The sequence below is a fragment of the Anopheles moucheti genome, chromosome 2 (genome assembly GCF_943734755.1).
Source record: "Anopheles moucheti chromosome 2, idAnoMoucSN_F20_07, whole genome shotgun sequence".
NCBI classification, from domain to species: domain Eukaryota; kingdom Metazoa; phylum Arthropoda; class Insecta; order Diptera; family Culicidae; genus Anopheles; species Anopheles moucheti.
The window spans coordinates 45766711-45794167 of NC_069140.1; the positions used below are offsets into that span (position 1 = coordinate 45766711).

Genomic DNA, 27457 nt, shown 5'->3' on the forward strand with positions numbered 1-27457 from the left:
TAATGATGTCAGCCTGCGAAATCCTTTTGTTCCTCGAAAAGTAATTTTCGTAATCGTGTTTAGCGTCCAATTTAAATAATTACCCTATGTCGATTTTGTTCGGGATATCGCATGTCGACTTCAATTCACACGTCGATATAAACACCTTGCAATTGTTCAACTGACATTCGAGACGTCACAATCAAATTTTCGTGTGACGTTTGGGTGGCTTGCGTTTCGGGTCGAATTTACTAAAAACGTGTTTTAAAAGCCCTTTCTCTCGCTGTTCCACTCAAATAAATCCGTCGTGAAAAGAGTGTTTCGTTTACTAACAAACCAGGATGGAGTAGGGTAAAGAAAAAAGTAATAGAAACAGCGAGCCCCTCGATTTTCTCCGTGCTGCAAATGTCGCGTGGTTGAAGCTGTGTTTGCGCAAAAAGGGAAGAGAGGATAAAAGGACCACAGGGCAAGAAAATGGGCGCGAATTTGCTGATGCTGGTGGGCACGATCATAGTGCCATTGGTTATAATATGTTTCGTTTCTGTAGTTACGTGCGTTAATCTGTACTTGAATATTCGGTAGGGGAGCCATATGTTAGCTTTGCCGTCAAAACAAGCCATTGTTTACATTTGGTGTAATTTCCCCGTAGGAGACGTTTCCCGGCGAAGGTGAACTGCTGGTTTTGTAATCATGATACAAGCGTTCCGTACGATCAGTCGAATTCATTCGTCTGTCCGGCTTGTAAGCAGTACAATGGGTTTACCGCGGACGGAGACTACAATCGGGAGATACCGGAACAGTACCAGCAGCGGTTGAACAACTATTACTATCACCATCCATCAAACGTCACGGATGACGATAAGTGGGACAGTTCTACGATTCGTTCGTCAATCGGTGGTAATGGGCGATTCCTGAGCAACAACGGTCTGTGTTTTGGATGCAATCGGAACCAGGAGTTGAAAATACATCAGCTAGCATCGTTCGTGCCGGAAGATGAAGATAATTACGATGTGGAGGTGGAAGAATACCGGTAAGCACAGTATCGCCCACCCTTCCGTGACTTCCCGTGGTGTTTTTGAGAGTTAATAAAGTTCTGTATTTTTTTGCATTTTAGCAAACAACTGGAACAAGCGTACAAGCTGTGTGGAAGATGTGAACGCGTCCTCAAGCGCACACTGAACGATGTGAAACGCAACATACTTGGCTCGAAGCTGGTCCAGATTGGTAGCAAAAGTATGGATATTTTGGATATGCACATACGAGCTTCAGGCAAGCAACTAGCTTACCTGAAGCGGCAACGTTGGGCGAAGGTGTGCGTATGGGCCATAACTGGGTTGCTGCTAGTGAAGCTACAACAAAACTTTGCTGACTCTGAATGGACCGTGTCCGAGCTGTTGTTGCTATGTCCACCGCCTCTGCTTTCTGGTATTACTATGGTGTTTTCATACACTCTTGCCATGCGCGAGTTGTTACTCCAACAGTTCGATAAGCTGCTGTCGGAACCGAGCGTGCAACAAACGACGGATCGTATTGAGACGATAGGGTACGAAATATTTCTTCAATATGTGCCGAATTCGGTGGTAACAACGTCTGCACGCTACTACGAAACCATATCGGCACAAGTACCAAACGAAAGGAGTTCTTCATTGCTGTTGAACGTTGCGATAGTAGCACTGGCGGCATTGCTAGCTTCTCTCGGCAGTCAACGGACAATCGTGAAGCAGATGCTTGTCGTGGCACTTTGCTTCGTGGATAGTTCGCTAAAGTACGCCCAGGTGCAGGATTCATCGATAGTATGCTTCCTGCTTACCACCGTGGCCCTTGTCATATCGCTCAGCAGCATCGGACAACGATTAATACGCAGTGATGTGCCTGCCAGTAATCTTAACTCAAGCTTTCACAAAATCTACTCCCAACAGTGCAAGGAAAGCGATTATTCCGATGCCGACACCAGTAACGATGTTTCAGAGCAAAAATCATTTAGAGCGGATCAAAATGCGTTGTACAATAAAAGTCCGCCTGTGTCAGGCCGTCCCACTATGAGGTATGTTAGTGGTGACGTTAGTGGGAAATCGCTCGATACAACGAAATCGGGCAGTCCATCCATTTTTTCAATTTCCCCAACGAATCCTTTTCTGACAGTAGATGCGTCTCCTCCGCTTCGGTTCAGCAAAATTAGTGACTCTTTATTCAATGTCGCGGCTGGTGAAGATCAAACTAGCGGAACCGTTGATAAAGGGTCTGCATTTGATGGGAAAAACATCACACCCAATCTCTCTGCCCATTCGCTACTGAAAACACCTTCATTTTCGGTGGATAACTTTCAAACTCTGTCGCATAGACAAAACACACGTCGATCTGGACCAACAACAATGCTCTCCGGTCGTCAGCGGAATTTCAATCAGTTTCGCTATTCAATGAACACCATAAATCAGGAGGAAGATAGTCCATTCCGCGAACAAGACGATCAACTAATCGAAGACGATATCGATCGGCTTTCGATCAGTGCACGCGTTTCGTTGAACGCCTCTGGAATGCTCGGTTCTCGTACATCGCTTGCAGGCGCCACAAATCCATTTGCGAAAAAGTTCAACCCCGATACGGAGTATGAAGAGCTTACGATGGGGCCCACCTCACTACATCACCGCGCACGGGTCTTCCGAGCTCCCGAGCCGTCTAAAGCCTTTACAAAAGACACACTGTGGACGAACGGTAGCTTTGGTGGGCAACTAACGCACATGTCGCGCACTTCATCACAAAGTTCGGGGTTTGAATCGCAAACCGGTACCACACGCCGCAACACACCAACGGAAGTGGACGCCTGTTCCAACGGTGAAACACGGTTGGATGGATCGCAACACGCATCCGGACCACCTCCGCGAAGCGAACAACCCTCGCCTGTTCCATCGTCTGCGTCCGTGTTCGAATGGAACAGTAAGGCTCGCGATGGATCGTTCGCTAATGGTGCTAATACCTCGCAACGGCGATCGCTGTTCAGTGAGCAAAATCTCTTTAACAGTGCCCTACAGCAAGCGACGAACCCATTAAATGTAAAAACGGGAACAGTACCACCTAGCTTTACTACCGAAGGAACTGGACTCTTTTTCCCGAAACTTACCCGCACATCTACCGTCGGTGGTGGTGGTGCCGGTGGATCTAATTCAACCGGGTCCACTCTAACCGCTCGCCACATTTTTCCGCCACAGCAATCACAAACACCATCATACCATCACCAGTTTAGCCATACACCTGCAGGGATGGGTACTCCGTTTGGGTCCACCACTGCCAGCTTTGCCAGCAAAGCACCATCAATAGCGTCACTTGCCGGAACCAGCTTCTATACCTCAAACAAACCGACTGCCAGCGGCCGTACAAGTCTGCTAAATGTTAGCAAATTCGCATCTGAGCAACTTGGTAACGGGACACTGCCTACTGCCTGAACACAGGCGCGTGTTACATAGAACGTCAAGTTAATATACTAAGTAGATAGGTCAAAATATCAGTGCTGCCAGTAGAAAGAGTTCTTCCACTGCGCACCACCGATGGTGTGATTGTAAAGTTATACGTTTTGCTTTTCTTTTTTGTATTGCAATTTTACATGGAAATAATACTCACTACTGTGAACATTTTGGAATGTGTACTGTTTAGAGATTGGACTAGAGTAATGAATGTTCCGAACTGGTGAGAGATTTTGCAGGATCTGAAGAATTTGAGAAACTATTCGAATAAGACAGAACCACAAAGCGATTGCAGCAGTGCGTACTACTAAGCTGTTAGATTGTTCTACTCGGCTACTCTGGTCAGCGGCGGTACAAACGGTAGGCAGAGTAGGCGATCGCCTAGGGCCTCGCCTTGTTGGTGGCCCCAAAAAATTTGTGCCGATTTTGCACCAGCACCAGCAAAATCTATCAACCCCGCGTACATTTTGCTTCGAAGCTGTGCCTAACGTTCTCGCATATATTTCAGACGCTGCATTGCAACCACCTTGCTGTACTGGTCGACACAGTTCTGCTGGAACAGTCACCCGGCACATTGCATCAGAGAATGAGCGATATTCCGCCAGGATATGCAATATGCGGCATATTCACGTGGAGTAATTTGATTTGATGAATTTTACTGCGTTTTACGCTTTCTTTCATTTCAATAGCCTCAAGATCCCCCCCCCCCTCCTTCATAGTTTTTAAAATTATAGGCCCCAACTATAATTCCGCCCTGGGCCTCCAAGGGGATTTATCCTCCACTGACTCTGGTGCTACAATCGCAACAGATTCTACTCCTCGTGTGTATACGGCATTATAAAAGAATTCCCCCAAGATATATCTCTCAACTATACATCCTGTAGTTATTTACGGATATGTAAGACTGGAATTGTATCCTAGTCAATACTCATTGTTTGATAATTGCCTAATTTTTATTTTTCCTGCGCACAATGCCATATAATAATTATACCTGGATAAATGTTGCGTCCTTTTTGTTCCTATTCGAATAAGTGTTTTTGTATGCAAAAGTGGATTTCAAGTGTATCGCTATTTTAATGTAAATCGTTTGCAGTTTTGCGGCTTTGTGTGTGTTTGTTTATTGTTGTGTATTGCGTTGTTTCCTAACCTACAAATGTTACAAACTCTTCCAGTGGGGAGCGGAGATTGGGGGCAATTGGATTAATTTCATTTTATAGTTCGATACGATAGGAAACAGTCCCGGTTTTAGTTCAGATTCTTTTGCTCTCCCTTATGTCCTGCTCTACCCTATCTTTAAACCTACTTCCCTAGTGCTGAAGAATGGGAAATAATAATAATACAAGTGTGTTGTACCGAAACGAAAGAGTGACCATAACTAAGGGAGCTCTCGCGCATAGGGACACAGAGTACATCGAACGTACATAAGTTTATACTTTGTTGCATATGCTACGGTAGAGCATAAAATATCAGTATAATCGTACAGTGCATGGTGGAGTGCCACTAACTACCGTAACTCAAACTCTGGGCACAATGGAATAGCGAATGCAGTGCAATACGTTCAATTGTATATGTTCAACGCTAGAGTATTTTCATTGACGTCCTAACACGAGCATGCGGATGTTGGAAAGCATGCGTAAAATACAGCCTTCACACCTGCTGCTCGACTGCAAAGATCTGCAGGTATTCTATTTTCCTGCACATTTATCCTTACCGATCGTTCTTCTTTAAGTCTAATATATTCACTGAGAAAAGCGCCCGCCCGATTTATGTGATGTTTGTCTTAATATGATTACTTTCGAACGAGCGCCTTCTGCAAAAGATATTACATGGAATTTACATTACTTAAAGCATTCTTGTGTGTTGAGGAATAGAAAATAGATAGAAAGCTAACACAAAGCTAGATAGCTAATGGAAAAAATGAAACACCGACCAATAACAGGAATGACGTTCAGTCCTTTAGGAAATACTAAAAGTTTAGTACAAAAAAGAACGAATGTTAGCCGGAAGTTAAGAAAACCCATGCATGTATAGAACTAGTTTGGACAAACAAAAGCCGGGGCGCGTGCACCGACGGACCGGCCAGGGGTTTGCACTAAAGAAGGAAGGCACCATACCCATTACTACAAAAAGGCTATTCTTAATCAACTTCTCTCGCTTATTCCTGCCAAAAACGGGACTAACAACGGTCTTGAAATCTCCTAGCCTGGTACTTATCAACATTATCATCTTACTCCACCCGAACTAACCTTGGCTCCGGTACAGTCCTCAACGATGCGTTTCATTTGTCTGGTCTGGTTTGGAAATAAAACTCACATAATCACCTCCGAAAGCAAAGCAATTGGACATTGGAAATTCGTACCGGGTGTACAAACATAATCTAAGGGTGCCTAACGTTTTCCCGTACTACATTTTCTCACACGTTGATGTTCGATGATCACGAAGACGTGGACGGTGTATGCCCGGATGTTCTCGCCAGTATTATTAGCTTGTGGTAACTTCTGCTTATCAGTTCAATCGTTTCTTCTTCAGCGACCAAAGTGGTTACACAGTACTGGCATTTCTAGTAGAAAAAAAACCGATACTATCCGGTTGTGCCACCGGAGGAAGAGTTAGCAGACTTGCCGCTTCCGAACGGGATCGGTGACATAACGCCCGACACGTTTGGTGGTGTAGGTGTTTTCACCGTCCGTATGCCGTCGCCTTCGCAGATGTATTTTCCTGAAAGTAGGACAAAAACACAATCGCATGAGTACACTCCGGTGCTTACGCCACAATCATATCTGAACGTACCAGATACAAAACGGCGCTTTACAAGCGACAGCCGATAGCCAGAACCGGCTAGCTCGAACTCGATTCCAGACAGTGTCGTTCCTTCGCAGTTGAACTGAGTTGAAATAATGGCCGGTGTCGACGGTCCCGTGCCAACCTCGAGTCTTGCCCGGAGCGTATCAACACCACCACTCTCGGAGTGTTGCGATATATCCGTAAAGTTCCACACCAATCGGTTCGATTCTCCTTGCCTGTAATGGAAGCAAAAAAAACACTCTTTTATTGAGCGCTGCACTCTACACACGCAAAATTTCATTCATGTACTAACCATGCGGAATGCGGTTTCGATTGTACATTCTTTACGCCACCGTCGACCGGTACCGAGATGGAAACGTTCAGCAACGGGGACGGTTGTGCCATCGCGTGGCAGTTATACTTGTAGTCGATCTTGATGTCCGTGTGCCGTTGTTCACACTTCCAGTAGGACACGAGCTGGAACGGGCAGGACGAGGCACCCGGTTTTGCCTTAATTTGATACTTCAGGATGTCGACGTTGATGTGCGGTGCGTTAGGGTTCTGTTCGGACTGACGCCGCAGGGTCGCCGTTAATACTGGCATATTGAACTCGAGCGTCGTGCTGAAGCTGGTCGACTGTAGGCGATCGATCGTGACGAGTTGCTTGTTGGGCAGCACGTTGTCGAGATGTTGGAGATTCTTGATGCGGAAGCCCAGCTTGGCCGGGTTGGGATTGTTAGTCAGCACGTTCACAATACCCGCCGGGAACGATATCATCATGTCGCCCGACATTTTCACCTGACATCGGGACTCGTCAGCCCCTCTGAAGATAAACAAATTAAACATAAATTAGTGTTTTGTTTATTGCATGACTATACTATAACTGAAACCGTATCTTACTTGAAGTACGCATGAATAATTTCGTGGAATGCAACAGCCAATGGAATCGTATCGGACATGCCGATTGTCAACGGGGATGGACCGCGAGAGGATCCAATACCAACGCTCGGGCTTCGAAACTCCAAACTCCCGACACTGTCAGCACGTGCGATCTGTGATGCAGGACTTACTCGATCCCGTGCCACTAAGAAATGAACCAGATGAATACGCATTATGTAAATCCCGACATATTATCAATCTGAAATTGAACCAGTGCCTTACCAGCCGCTTCCGATCGTCTGGATGGAGGTCTCGGTATAGCAATACTGCTACCACCGGCGGATGTCGGTGTTGGGATTTGTCGTTGTGTAAGCTTCGTTAGGTTCGCGGACGCCGGTGCCGAGATGCTTATATCGCCCACCTCCGAAAATATATCCCCAAGGTCAGCATAACGATTGCTGCAAATCGATTGACACGTTTAGCAAGCGTACTGTAGAGATCATTCTCCCCACACAACACTTTACTCACTTCGAGCTCGTTGACATCGACAGGGTTGGGCTTTGGAGTGGTGCATACGGATGCACTGTGGTCGGCGTGGACGCATTCGAGGCATTCGGACTAGTGAGGTGCGTGGCGTTACTGTTGTTCAAAAGCGACGCGTTCCCGACCGACATCTGATGGTGCAACGCATGTGCCTGTGAGGATTGTTGTTGTTGTTGTTGTTGCTGCTGCTGCTGTAGCTGATGGTGCTGATGCTGTTGATGGTGCTGTTGTTGCTGTTGCTGTTGGAAAATAGAATGGTTTAATGACAGCAGATCATGACTCGGTTTGCACCCGTTGCCATTATCGCCGAGCTGCTGCGAAACGGATTTGGACCGCTTCATACGCAACAGCCGGTCCTGGTGCTGCGGATCGAAGCTCGAACCGCGCCTTGCCTGATTTGTTTTCAATTGCGTTATGGAGCGAATGAGGGGGCGATTTTTTAAAGTACCGGCCACCACCAAGATGAACCCCCCCAGGAACAGATAGGTACAGGTTAATGACAGTGCGTGAATGAGATGGCGTTTCCAATCGGCCGGGTTTGATTTCGTTGTTCCACAAACACAAACATTTTGTTAGTGATGATGATGGTTTTGGATGATGGAATAGGCATGGATGAACATCAAATCGACCCACGATCAATTCAACAGCACAACACAGTGGACAGACAGTAGATAGTAGTAGTAGTAGTAGTAGTGCGTAGATGAGTGTTATGTGTACAAATGGATGAAAGGAAAAAAGGCATTCAAAGAATTAGGTTAGAAATCTGATAAAAATCATATATGCACGTGTAAGGGAAATGTAAGCTATATTGCTTATATAACGAAAATAAACAAACAGGATACATCACGCAGTATAGCATAAAAAAAACTTACAGCATGATGTTACTCAATGTCTAACACGAAGGATTGAACAGTATCGTTCAATAATTGTAAATGTTAGAGTTTACTATTCTATTATGCTTTCGCGAAAATTTAACTTCAAATAGACGAATAGATCTAAAGGTAAAAGGCACACATACAGTATAATACCGAAATAAACAAAATTATAGCATATAACATGAAAAGGAGACAAGATAAACAAAACTACATACATTTCATAAAATAGAAACCTTTGCTTTAAATCTAGTTTGCTTATTGCGCTTGAGTTTAAAAAAAATAATATCCTGCATACAATATAGGTAAAACTGAAAAAAAACTAACACTATACAGCGAAGCGCATAAAGAGTTGATTATAGTAAACAATGCTACCATTAAAATCAAGATGCAAGAAGTAATTAAATCACAAAGCACCACTACTTGTCCGACGATGAGCTACGGCACACGTTAAGTTAAAACCCGTTGATGATTTGTTACAACTTCGCCGATACGTACCGATGTTAAAATACCGATAGGTGATAATGACAGATTTTCCACCGTTGCACGCAGCTCATCAACACTCGCCGAAATAGGTGCGGCACCATTGTTCAGCGGTTTAATTTCGACGTGAATTTTTTTCTCCTCTCGTTCATCCTCGCTGTCACTATCAGAGCTTGAGTAGAAGTTATCTAAAAGCAGGCATGGGACGGATGGAAAATTAGCTTCATTCGAGCGCGACATTTCGATGATTAATTCAGGGGTAAGCGATCCTTACTGCTCTTTTCCGTGATCGTCGCACTATCCCACGTCGTTTCGCGCGGCTGTATACTGTAACCGTCCTCATCGACTTCGGGTGTTGCCGTCGGTGCTACGTTCGATGCACTGATCGCGGAGGTGGTTTGCAGATTCGTAGCACTGTCCGCATTTGCTGATTCGCCCTTGCTATCACTGCAAACAGAAATCGAAAACGATGAAGTTATTATCAAATGGAAACGAAACGCATCTCAGCCAACAAACGTACCCGTCCAAAATATTTTCCTCTTTGGCACTGGAATTTTCCGTGGAATCTTTCTTCTTTTTGGCTTTCTTCGATTTGGCCTTCTCGCGTCGGCTGCGCAGAAACCCGGAGACTGCTTCGGTGACGGGGGTTCGTGCGTCGAACAAATCGGAAAAGCGACGGAAGAATGCAAAGAGAAGCAATTGTAGGGCGGTAGGAAGATGACAAAGAAAAGAGAGACAGCGCTGTTATTTCATTTAGCTCTATGGATAAAGTTTTCATGAACAAAAAGCCGAAAATACGGAAGGTTACCTAAAAGAGTGACGATATTTTGTGAAGGTAAATCAACCGAAGTAGGTTAGAAGGTACATTTAAATTTAGAGAAGAACAAAATGCCAAAAGAGAATCTAACACAAAAATGAGATGTGTGTGAAAGAGAAAATGCCAAAAGCCAAAATGGAAACTTTAATTTGGTAGTGACTATCAGAGGAAAATTTTATTGCAATTGCAAAGCAACTGTATCCTTCTACCATTTGTTGAAAACAATTGTAAAGGTTCTCACAGACATTAAAATCAAAATACACAAAAAAACGTTGCAAAACAAAATTGTTAAATGAATCACAATTTGTCTATGTCAGTCAACAACATAATGTGACTATTAGATGAGTGTGTGGTTGTGTGTGGATGATCATACGACCGCAAGAAATGATACACGAATAAAGGGAACAAGGGTAAGGAATTGATAGGAACAGGCACTTTAAGGTATGAAATGAAATGGAAATAATATCGTTAAATTGTAACAATGGAAAACAACAGAAACAACAATTCTTGCCACTAGAGAAACAAAATAATGAAACAGCCAACAAATCAGCATTAAATAAAAGCACGCACTAATGGAACAATCGAACTCTAAAGAGCTGTACTGAAGAGCTGACAAAGTTAGCATAACACTACCATTCGCTTCTATAATACGCTAGTGATTAATTAAAAGCCACATCACAAACATCGCTACGAGCAGATAGTATCCTAATTTGCTGCCATTGTCCGGTATTTAACGGATCATTTTTCGTTCTTGAGTGGGCAGTACAGTACTTGTCCATTGTGGTTCTTCCTGCCGGTCATCCTCCTGTTCAGGGCTATACGTTGGTCTGTGAAAACGACACCATGCCGTTAAGTAACCCATACACACACGCGCACAAAAAGACATACCGTTCAACGCTGGCGTGCGTTAAGGCTAGTGTATTAACAAGCTATCAAATTTAACTTACCGCATAATATAAGTTCCTATCACGCTCACTGCTAACGTCTCGCATTTTAACCCCTAATCTAATAACCTTTCAGTATAACGCATTCAACTATCACTCCAGGAACATGCGGTTTTAAAATAACTGGGACCCGCGCGTTTTGATTAACCACTTTTCATGAATGGAAATAATGCGTGTGATGTTAGAACACCTCTGACTGACGCGTGAACGTGACCAAAGCAATCTTCTTTGCAGCAGAAGTTGCGTGCCCGATTTGGTGCACGGTTCAAACATAATTAGTATGATATTGAGTCTTTGCTTTCGCTTCGTCCAAACCCTAACCCCATCGTCGTATGGTGATAACAAAAACAACTTCTTCCCGCCCACTGCTGAGTATAAGGTTAGAAAAAAGGTCATAGTTAAAAGGTGGTTAGAACATAAAAACGGAATGGAACGGATAATTAACGGTTGAGCGGTATAGGTAAAGCAGTTTAAAGTAGCACTTTGCTGAAAACAGAGGTTAGACAAGAAAGCGACATTAGGAAAGCAAGCAATTTCACGCAAAACTACTCTACGATTTAAATTAAGCGCTTTAAATAAAATCACGTAAGTAAGCTAGAATAGTATTAAGATATAATTATGTTAAACGTCATATTCTAATAAAACAAGCTACAAATAACACAATATATTCGCAATTCCTTAGAATCACTCAGGCGCAGTTGAGAGAACAACGAACTTTAACCTAATCGTATGCAATATGCAAACACTACTTCACTATTGGTTTCGAGAAGTATCGCAGGTGAACAGCTGAACGAGCTAATGGGAACCAAGAACCAAGAAATATTAGAACTAAAACAATCGACACAATCGTTTGCAATATTCAGGAGCAGAAGAGCAAATAACCAAAATCCAAACCCAAGTGCAAGTAAATAATATCCAAAATGTATAGTCAATCAGCTCGGAAAAGATCAACAGTCGATCCACCGTTGCTCGGGTGGAACCAAAGTAACACAAAAGGATAGAATAGATCATCCAACATAAGCACCAAAAAAACCTAAACAAGGGAAAGGAAGAGACAGAGAATAAGAGAAAGAGGGGAAAACTCAACACCACGCATGTACGAGATGAAGTTGTATGATTTACATTTCGAGCCCCGCAACAAGGGATTCCGTCCGATAAAGGAATTGCCGCCGCCTGCCGGTTGCTGCTGCGACTGTTGATCGATGGTTCCACCACCGGCCCCACCGCTACTACCAGTATCCGGATCGTTCGGGCTGGTCGGTGCCGACACGGTAGCTGCACCGGTCGAGGAGACGGAATTTCGACCAGCTTCCGATGCCGCATGGCCACTTCCGATGATATGCCGACGGCCACCAACACTGCCTCCGGCGCTAGTGGTCGACTCCCGACTCTCACGACTATCGCGGCTTCCTGTTTTCCTCATTTTGTGACAATAAGGAACCACCATACACCGACCGCCCACCAGGCGAAGCAATTATATGTACGCATGTGAAATGGATGGATGGTACGTTTGGCGTGTGTAGGTAGGAGTGAGGTGTTGTTTTGTACAAACATGGGTTTGGGGCGCGCGCGCACGGGTTTGAAATGGGAAGAGACAAAAAAAAGTCATAAGAAAATTTGGTTTTGATACGATTTGTGTTTTTTTTTATCGGTCAAGAGTTGAAAGGTTGACCAGAGTAACATCAGTAAAGCCAATAACAATACCATACCATACCAAAGGAGAGAAAGAGAGAAGATGGTGGAGTCGGAAAGAGGGTTGTGAATCATAGAATTGTCAAAATTATAACGAAAACAGATCACCAAAGAACGAACTTATCGTTTAACTACGGTATGTGCCGAATATTTCATCTAAACATCATAAAGAAATAATAGAGAATCCTGTACTATATCCTGCTGAACAATGTTGAACACTATCATTGTGCTAAGGTATTTTTTAACCCGCAAATTATGCAAAACGCAGCAAAACGCAGCAAAAAGCGTCCTTAATCAACAAAAATATCCATTACTTTTAGGTGTATTTGTTATTCAAAGCTTCTCAGGCTTCTTTTTTTACATTAAACGTTTGGAAAATATATAAACTACGCTAGAGAGAATGATTAACACAACTGGTAAACAATAATAACCAATAATAATTCTAACAGGTGTTAGAAGAAAAACTGGTTAACTAAACTTCGCCGACTAACACTTTGCTAGACACCGCCAGGTATATGTCGTAGCCACCACAGTACAAGAAAGGAATCGGTAATGTTGGAAACATTACTTCCAGTGGTTCTCGTATCCTTCGCTGAAACATCATCCAGATGGTGGTACAAAAATAGTGCAAATGACATCTTTTACGATCCTCCCCCCTGTTGAAATTACGCGAGCTAATAGGAGTGGGTGGTAGGCTACTTCAACCGGCACACAGAGGCGTTTGGGTAGATATAGCAATTACGGTAAGAAGGCGTCATTTCCTCCCGGCTAATAGCACTTTGCTAATAGCACGTTTATACACTTCTGCAGGCAGCCGTTACACCGTAGGAAAGAATGTGCTATTCCGCTTCAACGCTTAGCTTAACACACTGTTTATCATTGACGATAAAACTATGGTAAATATTTTCTAAAAGTTTAAGGAGCTTTTCTTGATTTAGCTGGATCTAGAAATCTTCATCAAACAAACGAGTTTCTTCCTCTTACCGAAACTTATCCGAAATTACTTTAAAAATAGCCCTAATTAAAAGACATGAAAAGTAGCTGAAACCAAAAGAAAAGTGCTACGATAAGAATGTGTAAGTGAGAGAAGAATACCAAAGCCAGAAAGCAGTATATTAAAACAATGAAATCAAACCCAACAAGTGAAAATAGGCAAAGAGGAAATATTAATAGCATCAAAGAGATAACACAAATTCGGCACGTGTAATACGAATGTGAAACGAGACAAATAATAACTAACTCTACCAACGGTACAAATAGAGGAACGGTATATGAGAGAAAGTGTGGAAATACAGGAAAACTAATCTAATAGAAAAATCACCACGAATGAAAAACTATACTATATCAAATCAAAAGGAAAAGATTCAAAATAAAAAAAAAAGTTCCATACCATAAGTAAAAACAGAAAGGACAGAAAAGAATATACTAAGTAGAGCAATAAGGGTCGTAGTAGGAAAAAAGTGTATGTGTTAAGAGAGTGTGTTTTCTTGGTTTCGGTGTAGATAGATAGATAGAAAGTGTTCGCAAGTGGCGAAATGTGAAAATCAAGAAGATAAAATTACCCTGGGAGTTAGACATGAAGAGATTGAGAAGGGAAGTAGTGCGGCGGGAAGATTTTTGTTGTTGTTGTTGTTGCGGTTGCTGCGGCGACGCAGTTGGCTGATCTTGCTGTGGATGCTGTAAAGATTCTTGCTGTTGCTGTTCCTGCTGTTTCATTAGCGGCGATTGTTGTTTGCCGCTGCCACCATTGTGGTGGCCGTTAGTGGCTAGGTTGGGCGGGTGGTGGTATGGCTGATTGTGATTAGTGGAGGGATTGGTACTATGATGCTTGAAGGAAAACAGATCGCCATAGAATGGTTTACTTGAGTGTTTGCTCGTACTTTGTGCGGATCCGGAAACGCTACTACTTTCGTTCAGCCCCGATGGCACCGGCGACATGGCGCGTAAGGACATTGGATGATGCGGAGTGGAAAGATCCGATGCGCCGTGTCCATCGTACCGCAGCCCACCACCACCGCCTACCGAGGTGGCTGTGGGTGATGTGGACAGATTGACCGGTGAGTTCGTTGGGACGGCCGCGGTCGAGCTCGAGCTAAACCACGATCGAAGATGGCTGCTTTCCTTCTTGCTGGACGACGTCGGGCCAATGTTGATCGGTTGTGAGGAGCTGGTAGCTGACAGGGTCGGTGATTCAAGCAAACCGCCTGCCAAAGAGGATGCTGCGGGCGACGTACTACCACCCGGTACCGAGGCTGACGTGTTTACTAGCAGCTGGTGACTACTATTGCCACCACCCGCACCGGAAGCATTTGCGGTGCCACTTTCAAAATCAAGCTCAATTAGCTCTAGGGAAAGAAGAAGAGTTTTAATGGTGTATAATGCACATGATGAACGCCAAAACACCCGCTACCATACCGCGCAAAACGGGAGGAAAAGGTGAGAAAGTGAAAGGGATATATCGCATGAACAAGACAAAAAACATACGACAACACTGTATTGCGCACACACACACACGAGAAAAACGGTAAGGATCGTACACCAGAGGACGCATTATTGCGTGGATATAAGGAAAACTCGGAAAAAGACGGCGATAAACGCTTTTCAAAACACTACTAAACTTGACATTTTAAATTGCGCATAAAATCCAATACGAATAGACAACACGAACGATCGCACATACACCTATGACTCCGCGAGGAATAAATAAAAATCAATTGACATGCAAGCACTATTTTTTACATTACATAAAAAATTTTCGAAATTTTAGAAAATATTTTACCAGCTTGTGACGCATAGTGTGTTCACCGAATGCATCGTTCCTACCGAATGCATCGTATCGGTTGTAATAAAACTTAGCAACAAAACTAAATCTCCTGAGTATCATATTAACTTTTACTAGGCAAATTAAATGTAAGCACAAATCACGCAAACACTAAGCCTTTTTGCGTATCGTATTAGTGTCACAAATCTACAAAATCACTCACAAAATACGTCAAAAAAGAATACATAAAACCTAAAACAAAACACCAAATCATAAAAAAAAACATTAAATCTTTATATTACTCTTCAAAAACAAAGTAAAAACATGCAGCAAAAAATCATCAAGAAAAAACACATGAATCATGCTCGAAACACGACACATAAAAACGTGAGCGGCAGGATAACGTTAAAAGAAAGACAATTAAAATAAAATAGTTCCAAAACAAACATAACAACCAACGGGGAATCAATTCCTAATTGAACGCGTTTGCTTTTGGTACTAAGGACTGTCTAATAATTTACGGCTACACGTCTGTCTAGCACTCTCGTGTAATGTGTAAAATGCGAGTGTCCACGACCCACTGTTGCGACTGTTTCGCACCGATGGGGGAAATAATGCACGACGAGTCGTTCGTGCCGTACTTACCTGGCTTCTCCAAACCGGTGTACTTGTTGAGCACGAACTGTTCCAGAAGTTTGTCCACGGTTAACTCTAAAAATTGACGCTTCAAATCAGAATGGACCTGCGGAGGAGCAGGGGAGTAATGTTACTCATCGTTTCTAACACCCCACAGCGCAGCCATTTGTGTCTATCTACCTGTCCAACCAGATCGAAATTGTTCTGCACGATGTCCATGTACGACGAGAGGAACTCTTTCATCTGCTTCAGATGTGCTTCTTCCATTTCTTGAAAACGCTACAGTAAATAATGGAGCAAGAAATTCGATTAAAGGTTAAACTGCTGTTGTCTCAGCCGGAAGGGCGTACGGAATGACTCATAACGCATGTTTTCCATATTACTCACCCTACACGTTATTGTCATTTTCTTTTCAAACTCCTGCTTGATTATGTTGTGTTTCTCCACCAGCGCCTTGTAGTCATCCTGATGCTTGCGTAGCTTTGCCTCGGACTTTTCGATCTCCTTGGTCGAATTGTCCTTCCGTGCCTTTTCCACCTCCTGTAGCCGTGCATTGTGGATATCCTTTGCTTTCGCTACGGCCGTTGTCGATTCTTTCATCGCCTGTGCAGATCCAGATAGGACGTAGTTATACTTTCCTCGTCGCAAATGTTCGCCATATGATTACCCACCTGTACCGCATCCTGCGTGCCCGATTCTTCCTCCTTGACCGATTTGTGCTTCTTGTGCAGATCCTCCGCGTACTTGGTGACGTTCTTGACCAGCTCCGTCAGCTTCTGCACCTTCTGTGCGTGCAGCTCCGACAGCCGCTCGGTCGTGGACTTGAGGATGATCCAGAGCGGTGAAAATGTGCCACCACCGCTCGAACCCGCCTTGTTGGCAAGCTTCGTCAGCAGCTTCGAGTTGTACTCTTCGAGATTCGAGCGTTCGCGGAAGTACTCCGCCAGCTCTTTCGTTGCCGCCAGGCCATACTTCATGTTTTGGTACAGCACCTCGTAGCCATTGTTTTTATCGCCCTGCAGGAAGATGAAGAAGAGCATAAACAATAAGATATAAAATTTTAATATTTGTCATTTTCATCGTATTGATAAATAATAGAAAACTTAAAGGCCTAATTATTGCTCAAAATCTTACGGCAGCATCATTAGATCTAATTAGAATATCGCTTTTCTTGGACAAATTCTTGACCAAAGCCATTGAGATGCAATGAGGTCCCAATCAACTTAAAGATATTCCAGACTTCGACTTCAAAAGAATCCAGAAATCTATTGGTAGTTTAATGATTTACTTAACCTTTGTTATTCACTAATAACCAGGACAGTTCAGGTCTTTATTAGAAAAGATGAGATTCGTTATGCGATTTTCGGTGTGTTAAACCAAACTACAAAGCCCAACGCCTACGAAAATGGTTCCATAACTAAGGTGTTTTAAATCGAATAAATCAAACAAGGCTTTCGAGTTCAAGTGACAAAGAATGGAGCCATTTCAGAGTTGGGTATATTTCGGAACTAGAAACTGTTGAGATAGATCAAGAATATTTTGTGTTTTCGGGAACTTTTACAAAAGTAATTCAGTTCAATCGGCTAATTTGCGGAAGAGTACACCCGGGATAAGGTGACCTTCCGCTGTTCACTGAGAAGGAAATGTCATAAAACGAATGTGAATTGTATGTTATATTAAGTTATCTTTAGTTATAAGCAAACCGGCCTGACCGTTCTTCTTCAATAAAAAACGGCCAATTTGAGAAATGTTATAGATCATATTTTACGAATTTTGCTAAAGAATTTTTCGCTAAAAAGCAAATAATAAAAATTACGAAATATCTCTATGTGTGGCAAATTTAGACAAATATGTATGCCACATGTGTTGTTCTCATGAAGGAAATTCTCATGAAAAAACAAAAGAAACCCAATCCGCAACCCAACCTCTTCCCACTGTGTGAATCGTGGTTCTTGTTTTATCAACAAAGAAAAAGAAAAACGAACTCGTAAAAAAAGTCTTCTCAAGTGTTGGAATGGAAAATGTTCCATTCCCGCTTACTGTCCCGAGCCAAGTATATAAGCGCTCAAATTGACGCTGTCCAGAAATAATTTTTCCAGCAATGGAACCCCAAAACAGGGTAAAACAATTTATCTTTTTGGCCAACAAGCCGCCAACGCCAGCCAACCAACGTACTTAAACAATTAATGAACATGATATTTTAAAAACATGCGCCACCAACCATCCCCCCATCGGAATTGGGTACCAAATTGGGGAGGAAAATAAAACCATAAACCCTTACACTTTAAACCAACAAAGAACAGGTTTAATGTTACGAAGATCAACAAAATCTATAAAATAAGTGACAAAAAACGACAACCTGCCCAAGATGTTAGATGCACTTATTGCCTTGTGTTCTTATGAACTTTCCCCCGTCGAGTATAAGCTTCAATTGAGTTAAATCAAATTATTTTGATCTTCGGTTCCACCGTTGACCACGGCAATTGAAACCCCCTACCCCGGTGTGTTTCCCATGAAACACACACTCGAAAGTGGCGCTCCTTCTGGGGACATAACGTAAGAGTGGGGACTGAAAGTCACTGACATTGCAACTCCCTTCTGCGCTGGGGATCGCAACCACCTCCACCCAACTCCATCGGTCAGGTGTGATACTGCAAATGATGGTGCATTCGCTGGAACCGGTTCCGCCACTAACTTTGCAAACACGAGCATGATTTATTATGAGAAAAGCATCGATGAAAACGACCTCCATCATGGTGGTTCGGTAACACGGGTGTTTCCCACGAACTGGCCAGGGAAACTGAGTTGCTTCCGCCTAGAGGCTGTGAACCAACAGCTAGAGGTGTATCTCGAGGTGCCTTATCGAATAGTGATACAGCCACGTTTCTTGTGTCATGTTCGTCTGTTTCGTTTAGCGCCCCATCGCACAAATGGCCATTTTTATGGCTTTCTGCATGGGTGGGGGGAATGGGGGGGAGGGTAAGAAAATAAAAACAACACCGGTCACCACGGGCGCTAACATCTTTGGAGAAAATGTAGGCAAGTAGATGATTGTATATCGACTCCTACGCACAGAGGGGTTGTTTGTTTCGCCACTCGCCACCAATGCAATGTCCCGCAGGGCGAAGGTCCGTGTTGCTGGACCTGCCATCCTGCCAAAGACCGGGCGCGCCAGATATTTTTAGCTTCTCATCGGATGTAATAAACCGAACGTCATCAGATCCGTTAATGAACGGCAGTGCAGAAAGCGATGGCCAATGAACAGAGGGCCAAAATTAATGATTACTGTTCGTTAACGATTGATGTTTGTGTTTTCAGCAAACAACGGGAGAAGTGATGATGTTAGTGGGCCCCATCGTTTAAGAAGCAATGAAATTAATTACGAGAACTACGCGTAAAGTTTCTTTCACTTATGAATAACCTCCCTGTGTACCGGTCGGAACCGGCTAAACATCTAGCTACATTAATTTCATTTATCGCCACTCAAACTCCCCACACGGAATAGTTTGTGCTGCAACACACTTAATAGATCCATCATTCGCGATAGAGCAACTCTCATTTACAACCGATTTGCGCGTCACGTCGAAATACAAATGGATACATTTATGATGTGCACCCAGCATGACGACGGGGAGTGGTGGATCTCCTGGTGGATCTCCTACCATTTACCCCATTGACACCTTCCTCTGTGATCTCCACGGAAGAGTGTCAGGTCAGGGAGCATGTTATCCGGAAAGGGCTACATCCCAACCTCCTCAATTGGGCGTCGTAATGGTTCGAAGCGGTGTTGAAATTAGTTTTTACTTGTCTCTTCACTGCCCAACGGTACATGGAACAATGTTTTGAATTAATTTACCGTGTGTGTGTGTGTGTGTGTGTGTGAGATAGTGGAAATGAATGAACAATTAATTATCTAAACGGACCCTAACCGATGCAAGTATTGTGGATTGAGCAGTAACCGATTAAATAATCCGAATCATAAATCAATAGCAATAATTGTTTGAGTTTAACGTTCACAGCATTGAATCGATCTACCTTCACTTGAGTACATTTAATCTTATTTTGTACTGTTACCGACTTTGTCTCTTTACTTTCGCTGTGATAACCTTTGGACGAAGAATATAATTGAAATGTTGTGTTTAAATTGCGTTAAACTCTTTAGTCATTACGATGCAGATGAGCAGCTCAAATGCCGAAAGTGGGAAAACGCTTGTGACTCATCGGAAAAATTTTTCTGTTTCGCTTCTACAAGCGCACACAACAAGAAAGAAAATCCCTTCTCGGTAGAACGTACGGCAAACCCGGAAGAATGGTTTGATGTGTCTCTCTGTCTGCTGCCTTGGGCCTTCAACGGTATGATCAATTTCCCTGTTTTTCATCAGACTCAGCAGAAAACCGTTTTGCTTCACAACAAACACCAACGATCCGGAACATCGTAACGGGTGCGTGTACGTACACACACAGCACACACGTCAGCTGATTTTCTGACGAAAGGTTTACAACCTCTCTTACAATGGCAAAATGTAGAGAGAAAAAGCGAAACATGGATCAATGCGCTTGTAATGTCTATACTCTCTCTCTCTCTAAGTTGCAAGGACACTCTATTGTTGAGATTTGAACGCAGCCCGTGCCGTGTAGTTGTGCAGCACATTATTGGCCTTACTATTGTTACTATCACTTATGCTTTGACAATAGAACAACCATTTGGATAAGGGCAAGGAATATGCTTGTACATTTTATATTCCATTTAAATGATGTCAATAACATTGTACCGTTATTTCTTAACATTGAATTAAATTTAATTTAGTGCAATCTAAATGTAATACTAATCTACATTTAATCAATTGTTTAATAATAATACTCTATACTAGCTTCTTGGTATTGGAAAAACTTTAACATTAATTCTCAAATAAAACAAGCCTACAAATTCTGGTTTTCTTTAATTGCATAGTCATATAGTCTTACGTATGATGGATTGATCCGAATGAAATTTTGGGATATGGGAGACTACCAGAAGAATCGCTATCAGTGAGTTTGAATATTAACCCACTACATCTCAGAGCGTTTCAAATTTAACAGTGCCTTTAATGCCAGGAACACCTCCTACGTTAATTTACCTCCTAGGTTTAATTAATGATCATTTAAAATGATCATCTAAAAACCCGAATATTTGTAATTAAACTTATTTTAACTTGATTAATTTTGTGGTAAACTGGTTTATAATAAATACTATACTCTTATACTCTTCCAAATTTATTCGAGCGATTGTCGGACTTCTCTTACTTTAGGAATGGTTTAATAATACATTCAAAACCATCCATCCAACCAAACCTCATCAAAACACCATGGGCGCCACCATGGCTATCCGGACTGACTAAAAAAATAGGTTGACGCGATCAGGCCTTATTAACAAAAAAACACACAAATTCTGTGCACCTCCTCTCAATCTCAACCTATGATCATTTTGCCATATAATGCCATACAGAAGATGCATACTTAGCATTACCCTAAAATACATTTTGTCGAAAATTCTTTCGCATTGAATCGCGCATGGGGCAATTTGTAACGCAAAAACACCAAAAGACCGATCTTGCTACAATAAGTGTTCACTATTTATTATTTTGCGAATCCCTTATTTCATGAACGCTGCGATGCGTTAAGCTTGGAATTTTTAAACAATATACCCACTCGCTTTACAAATGTTACTGTGTTTGCATCCCAAATCGACCTTCACCACTCCAAGCATGACAGCTCCGTGAAATCGTGGCCTAAAACGCAATGGCCCCCCTCTGGAAGAGGAAGAGAAACGGCGGGAACTTAAGCAATTTTATCTGTCTCCCCCAACGGGATACTATACCGAGTAAGCTCGCAACACAACACACATCATTCGAAACAAGCGGCGCGCAAGATAATTCCATTCAGCATCAGCTGAGCTTCTTACGATGCGGCGGCGGGACACAACAATGGCGAAAGGTTGTGGGGAGTCACTCCAGGGGCTAAGTGTCGTGTATCTGATTGTCTTATGGATGTGTGAGCGAAAAAAAAAATAAACAATAAAAAACAACAGCAAAAGCACAACATTCCCAAGTCAACACCAAACACCGGAACGTAATGTGAGTATGGGCGTCGACCGTCCCGCATCATGATCGTATGTTGCGTCATCGTTATGCGGTACTGTTGGAATCGTATTTACACACTAGGACACATTGTAATACGTAAATTATCATTCACGGTCGCAAAATTCGCCAAAAATACATCATATTTTAAATATTAAAAATATGCCACTCACGATATCTTCTTAAACCATACAAGCCCACCAGTTCTAGTTCTTATCATTCACTAGCAACAATAATAAACCCTCTCAAACATGGTTCAAAATGCGCTACAAAAAAAAACTGATAACAATTTCACTGCGGCAGGAAATGCGTGAGAAACAACGACGCCGGCGAATGTCGAGGGAGTTCAAGTTCGACGGTCAGATAAACCACTCCCGTACAGCTCAATACCGTTGCGTGGCCATGGGCTGTGTGACTGTTTATTAGGAAAGTAGCACAAACGTTATCAGCGACGAAAAAGGAAATCTTAAATCTTGTTTTTTTTTATAAGTTTCCTTTGAGTCTTCAAGATGGTGATAAACCATATGCAATTCCAGACATTTTTAGCCGCACGAAATGAAGCATCTTGAAGCGGTCATAAAGAAAAGCAGGAAATTTAAAAGAGTTGACATAATTGCGCGGCCAATTGGCTGCAGACAGGCGGTTCGTCAAACATAACCCAGGGGACTTTCCTTAAATCATGATCTTAATTAAATATTAGGATATGTCCATTTAAACGTACTGTGCAGGCAATGAAATGGAAGCGAATAAAGAGAACTCTAATTGTACCATTCTTCCGTCTCGGATCCAATTGTCGACAAACGCCACACACTAAAAATACATCTTTCTACTCTAGTACACTTACCCAAAAATAGTCGTTGAAATCGACGGTCATCTTGATGATTGGAGTTCTAATATTTGTCCTCAAAAAAACAGACGAATTATCCTTGATCGCGTACGTAATGCAACTTTCCTCTGCCTTCCACAGTGTCGTCGGATTCTTTTTTATCTGTGGTTCACTCTCCCACTCACACGCATTCACTTTTTCCGGGGGTTCTTTTCGCGTGTGTTTTTCGCTAAACACTTGCACCGGTTCCGCTGCTATTACCACTGCGTCTGCCACTACTACCGTAACATGATGAGGCGCATCTTTGCTGTATCACCGCGGCCGGTTCCGATTGACGTGTGCCAGAACTTGGCCTCATTACACCTGTCTGCCACCCTTACAGGCTCGAACGAGCACGTTGGCACTGGGCCAGTGTCGCCGCATTCACAGACAGGAAGTGCCACACAAAGTGGTAACCCCGTGGAGAGCAAACGAACGAGCGTGGGGGAGGATATGGTTTGGAAAACTAGCGCTGCAGGATTTTATTTTTCCGGTACGTCTCGTGACCATACGCTACATACACTTGCACACATACACTACAATCACTCACAGCTCAACACACAGAATCTGTTTGGCCACGGTTGGCGGGAATGTTCAGATTAATTTCCGGCACTCATTTCATATTGCTTGCCATAAATCTTTGCGCAGTATGAGGAGGGACATTTTCCTGTCGAACGCGTTTAAAATTGTTTCCTTTGATTTTAGATGCAACTACTATTCATGGCTGAAAATGGAGCAATTTTATGGCATTATTAATTAGCAGTGTTCCGTTTAATACTACCGGATATTCTGTACTTTAACGTACATTAAGTGGATGTTTAAGAAATAATATTTATAGATTTTTTAAAATACCCGAAAGAATAGATTGGCTTGAAAAATGGTTCTTTTTACAAGTTAATCGAAAAATCCTACGATGAGAGGAATATTCAGGATATTCGAGGAAAAATATCGATTTTGTTCTACCCCAAAAGGGTCGACCTCTAAGATATTCTCCGATTCGATTACTGTCAATAATGTCATATGTTGAACCCCCTCTGATCATGGCCCAAGCAATTGCGTCTCAGTAATGGAAAAATCTTTCTCACATTGTAAGCATTCCATTTGCATAAAGTAAATAGCATTCTTAATTTGTATAAAAGACAAAAAAGCCCGCTTCATATCCATCGTTTGCAAAAATATATAACAAAAATAATGACGCTAAAGAAATACAAATAAAATCCGTATCATATTGAAAAGGGTGCAAAAACTTTACCCCCGTCAAGATCCAAAGCGGTAAAAAGAGGATTTATCTATCGGCGGTTAGCGGCGCATCATGTTGGGACGTGTGTGTGCATATCAATCTGTCGGCGCTGTTATCCACGTGTCTTGAGCGGACGCCTTTAAAAAATAGACCACAGCACCTTTAAAATAAAAGCAAAAAAATGCGCTCCCCCCAAGGAAGGCCAAAATTGTCCAAACACATTACCTCCACCGACTAAAACCCGGTAGTGGTTTGATAGGAAAATACCATCAGGTAGTAAGAGCTCCACAAGAGCTTGGGCCAGGCCTCACTAACGATGCGTGCCGTATCACCAGTCGGCGGGAATTTGGTGTCCACAGCGAGACCATCGTACACGGCAGAGAGGCCAGAAGTATAAAACTACCCTGGTGTTGCACCGTTCAGTACCAGTAGCTTGAGCAACTCATTCCAGGATATTTCGGTGCACCGCAGCCAGTTTTCGACACAGAATAGTTTAAAATGATTAAAACGAGCGTGTGCCTCGTGGTGGTCGCCAGTGTTTTGGTGGCCAATGTTAGTGCTTTCCAAGTGCCGTTACATCCCCATTCGCCCAAGTGCGGTCATAAGGTGTATCCGGTACAGCAACATCATCCGGTCGTGCCGCTAGTGCATCACGAACCGGTAGCCGTCCCGGTGGAGGTGGTGAAACATACCAGCGCTAGCTTCCGACCCGCTTCCTTCCTCGAGGTGCTCGAGATCGTGCTCGACTGTTTCAACACGTTGCGCATACCGCTGCAGCGGTTCCCCTCCTACATGTCCGGCATCTTCCCGGAGGATCCGGAAACAAAGTGCTTCCTGCGCTGCGTAGCTATCAAGCTCGGTGTGTACTGTGACGAGGCGGGAGCAGATCTCGATCGGCACTGCGTCCAGTTTGGGCTGGGCGAATGTTGCGAGAACTTTGCCAACCGGCATCTTGTCTGCCTGCAGCAGAATTCGCTGCCGTGCCCGGATCGGTGCACCGCTGCGTACAAGCAAGAGCTGTGCTTCCAGGAACCGGTCGCCAAATATCTGGACTACCACTTCCACGAGCTGGTGGGACTGTTGCATCAAGCCAAGTGCAGCCACGATCTGAAAATGCTGCACCCCTAAAATCGTTTCGTGAGGGATACACATTTGGAGGAATTCTGGTGTGGCAAGCGTAGTCAAGCGTTGCCAGCTTTTACCCAAAGCTAATAAAAATCAATAGCACAAAAATATCGTTCCATTATTCGTTGTTCTCCGCTCACACGGTGCATGGAACCACACTTTTCCATTCGTCTTCATCTCTCCTCTACGTGCTTGCTTGGATCACTTTCCATGCTTTGGCTTAGCGCAGCATTGCAAAAACACCGCTATGGCTTCGCCTCGACATTTTCCAACCTATTAGGTGTATATTGGGGCTGAAAAAAGTATAAAAAGGCGTTTATTCTTGAACTGATGACACAACAACAAAACATAAACAAACCTATACACATTTGATGTTTGGCGGTTGGTGAGACGACAAAACAGTTGGAAACGGCAATGGTAAATGAATGGCAAATACAACAGCAAATGCGTAAAAAAAACATCCGGAAGGAGTACATTAGCTAAAGGAAAACATTTTGCACCATTGTTTGTGGTGAAATTGGTTAGGTTTGGGTTACACAAGTGCTAAATAATAACCTAAATTAAACAAATTATGTAAAATACATAACAAATATAAATTGTGTTGGTGTCAAAGCTCGACTGAGAAGGATTTCAGTAATTACTGCTAACAAAAGCCTACTATACAAGACCGTTGAACGATAAAAGGTTGTTGAAGAAAAGATTGATGGTAACTTGGCCACACACACCCACAGGAAGTCGCTTTGATAATTTTTTTTTTAACTTTAGTCTAGAGGTTGTTTTTTTGCTCATTTTCTTGCACCACCAAAGCTATCACGATTTCCACCCATTTTCACGAACACACATACGCGATACACACATGATTACTGATTTTCCAATAAATTGGGCATTCATATTTTTAAACCATATACACACACACACACACCAATAGTCATATTACACAACCTGCCGCGCACTTCTGTCGCGTTCCTTCGCGTACAACCTTGCACTTTTTTACAGCAGCTTGGAACTGATGGGGTGACGAGCTAGTTCCGCCCCATTACGATTATTGTGCAGCTCGCTTGTTGCAACGCTCACTACCCGTCACTACACAACCAACCAACCTACCGGATAATGGGGTCGAGCGCCGAATCAATAAAGCATCGAGCGAATTCGTCCGTAGCCGTCGATCGTTGAACTTTTTTGTTGGTTCTTCCCGACATGTAATATCGGCCGGTGCCTACCCACAAACCCGGGTACGCACTCACACAAGCAAGAGGTGTGTATGATTTGAGGTTTTTCGCGAGCTGGAAGCTATTTAGCACGTCTTGTACAACGGTTTACGGCAGCACTACCGATGACATCCGTGAATGCCGGAAAGTGCATTACCCCGATAGGGCACCCCACAATTTCACACGCATGTAAGACCCTTTTTCCAAGCGTTTCCCTTGAAAACACAAGAATTTCCTACGCTTTGCTACGTCCCCGAGTAGCATTCTTGCCCCGGGGTGGGTCCACTGATGCATGAGAGAAAAACACTTTGCCTGCTCGTGCATTTTCGGTCGCCATTTGCTATCACAGTTTGCTTCCAGCGATCCAAAATCGAGACCTACCGCTGCACTGAAAACATGTGGGCGTATCATTGGGTTTCACCGTACAAAAAGACTTATACTTGCCTCCCCCGACATTAACCACTTGGTTATCCGAGAGGCCGATTTGTTCAGACGGGGAACGTCGGAAGAATGCTAATCACTCGTAGGGAACAACGCTGGGTGAGGCGTTTGACTCTGAAAGTCGTTTTCCCTACAGCACCGCAACAGCACCCGGAAAGGAACAATGTATTTGCACTGGGCGTTATCACTACTCTCACCGGAAGGTATATTTGAAAGATTTTACCAACTTGGTTGTCCTGTTTTCGTGCGACAACAGCGAACAGAAACAAACGAAAAAACCAAACGGGATCAGAATACGATGACGGAATGAAGGAATTCGATGTCATAATCTTCGTCTTCTTGTTTTGCAAAAGTTTTCATTGGGAACCCTACAACAGCTGAGTTGTCGCAAGTGTCAAAATTACGTTGGACTAATTTTAAATTTTATTTCTTCGAAAAAAACGTTAAAAATATGCATCAAGATACAACGCAAGCAAGAATGTACCACGAATTAATTAACTAGATTAGCTTTTACTTATTGAAAAATAAAAACAGGCAAATTTCGTTTGATTTATGGTGTTTGTACAATAATGTTACCTACATATTTCTCAATTTCATCCAATGTTATAGCTGTC

The 27457-nt window shown here is 43.1% G+C and overlaps 2 protein-coding genes and 1 pseudogene across 2 annotated transcripts; 2 read left to right on the forward strand and 1 right to left on the reverse strand.

Moving 5' to 3' along the window:
* The first annotated feature begins 266 nt into the window (after nucleotides 1–266).
* Nucleotides 267–3608, forward strand: LOC128310369 (uncharacterized). The gene is made up of 3 exons (XM_053046993.1): nucleotides 267–557; nucleotides 629–1009; nucleotides 1094–3608. Exons 1-3 carry the CDS (start codon nucleotides 454–456, stop codon nucleotides 3417–3419), a joined length of 2811 nt encoding a protein of 936 aa, XP_052902953.1. The 5' UTR covers nucleotides 267–453; the 3' UTR covers nucleotides 3420–3608.
* Nucleotides 3609–4389: 781 nt separating this feature from the next.
* LOC128310345 (F-BAR domain only protein 2) lies at nucleotides 4390–27090 on the reverse strand. The gene is made up of 16 exons (XM_053046967.1): nucleotides 27041–27090; nucleotides 22809–23553; nucleotides 16520–16864; nucleotides 16236–16451; nucleotides 16029–16127; nucleotides 15858–15954; nucleotides 14332–14796; nucleotides 9519–9627; nucleotides 9273–9445; nucleotides 9014–9186; nucleotides 7629–7882; nucleotides 7383–7558; nucleotides 7122–7305; nucleotides 6535–7044; nucleotides 6228–6457; nucleotides 4390–6155 (listed from the first exon to the last, which is right to left on the reverse strand). The coding sequence occupies exons 2-16, from the start codon at nucleotides 22836–22838 to the stop codon at nucleotides 6019–6021; spliced, it is 3198 nt and encodes a 1065-aa protein (XP_052902927.1). The 5' UTR covers nucleotides 22839–23553; nucleotides 27041–27090; the 3' UTR covers nucleotides 4390–6018.
* Nucleotides 23870–25197, forward strand: LOC128309927 (uncharacterized; annotated as a pseudogene).
* Nucleotides 27091–27457: the final 367 nt, after the last annotated feature.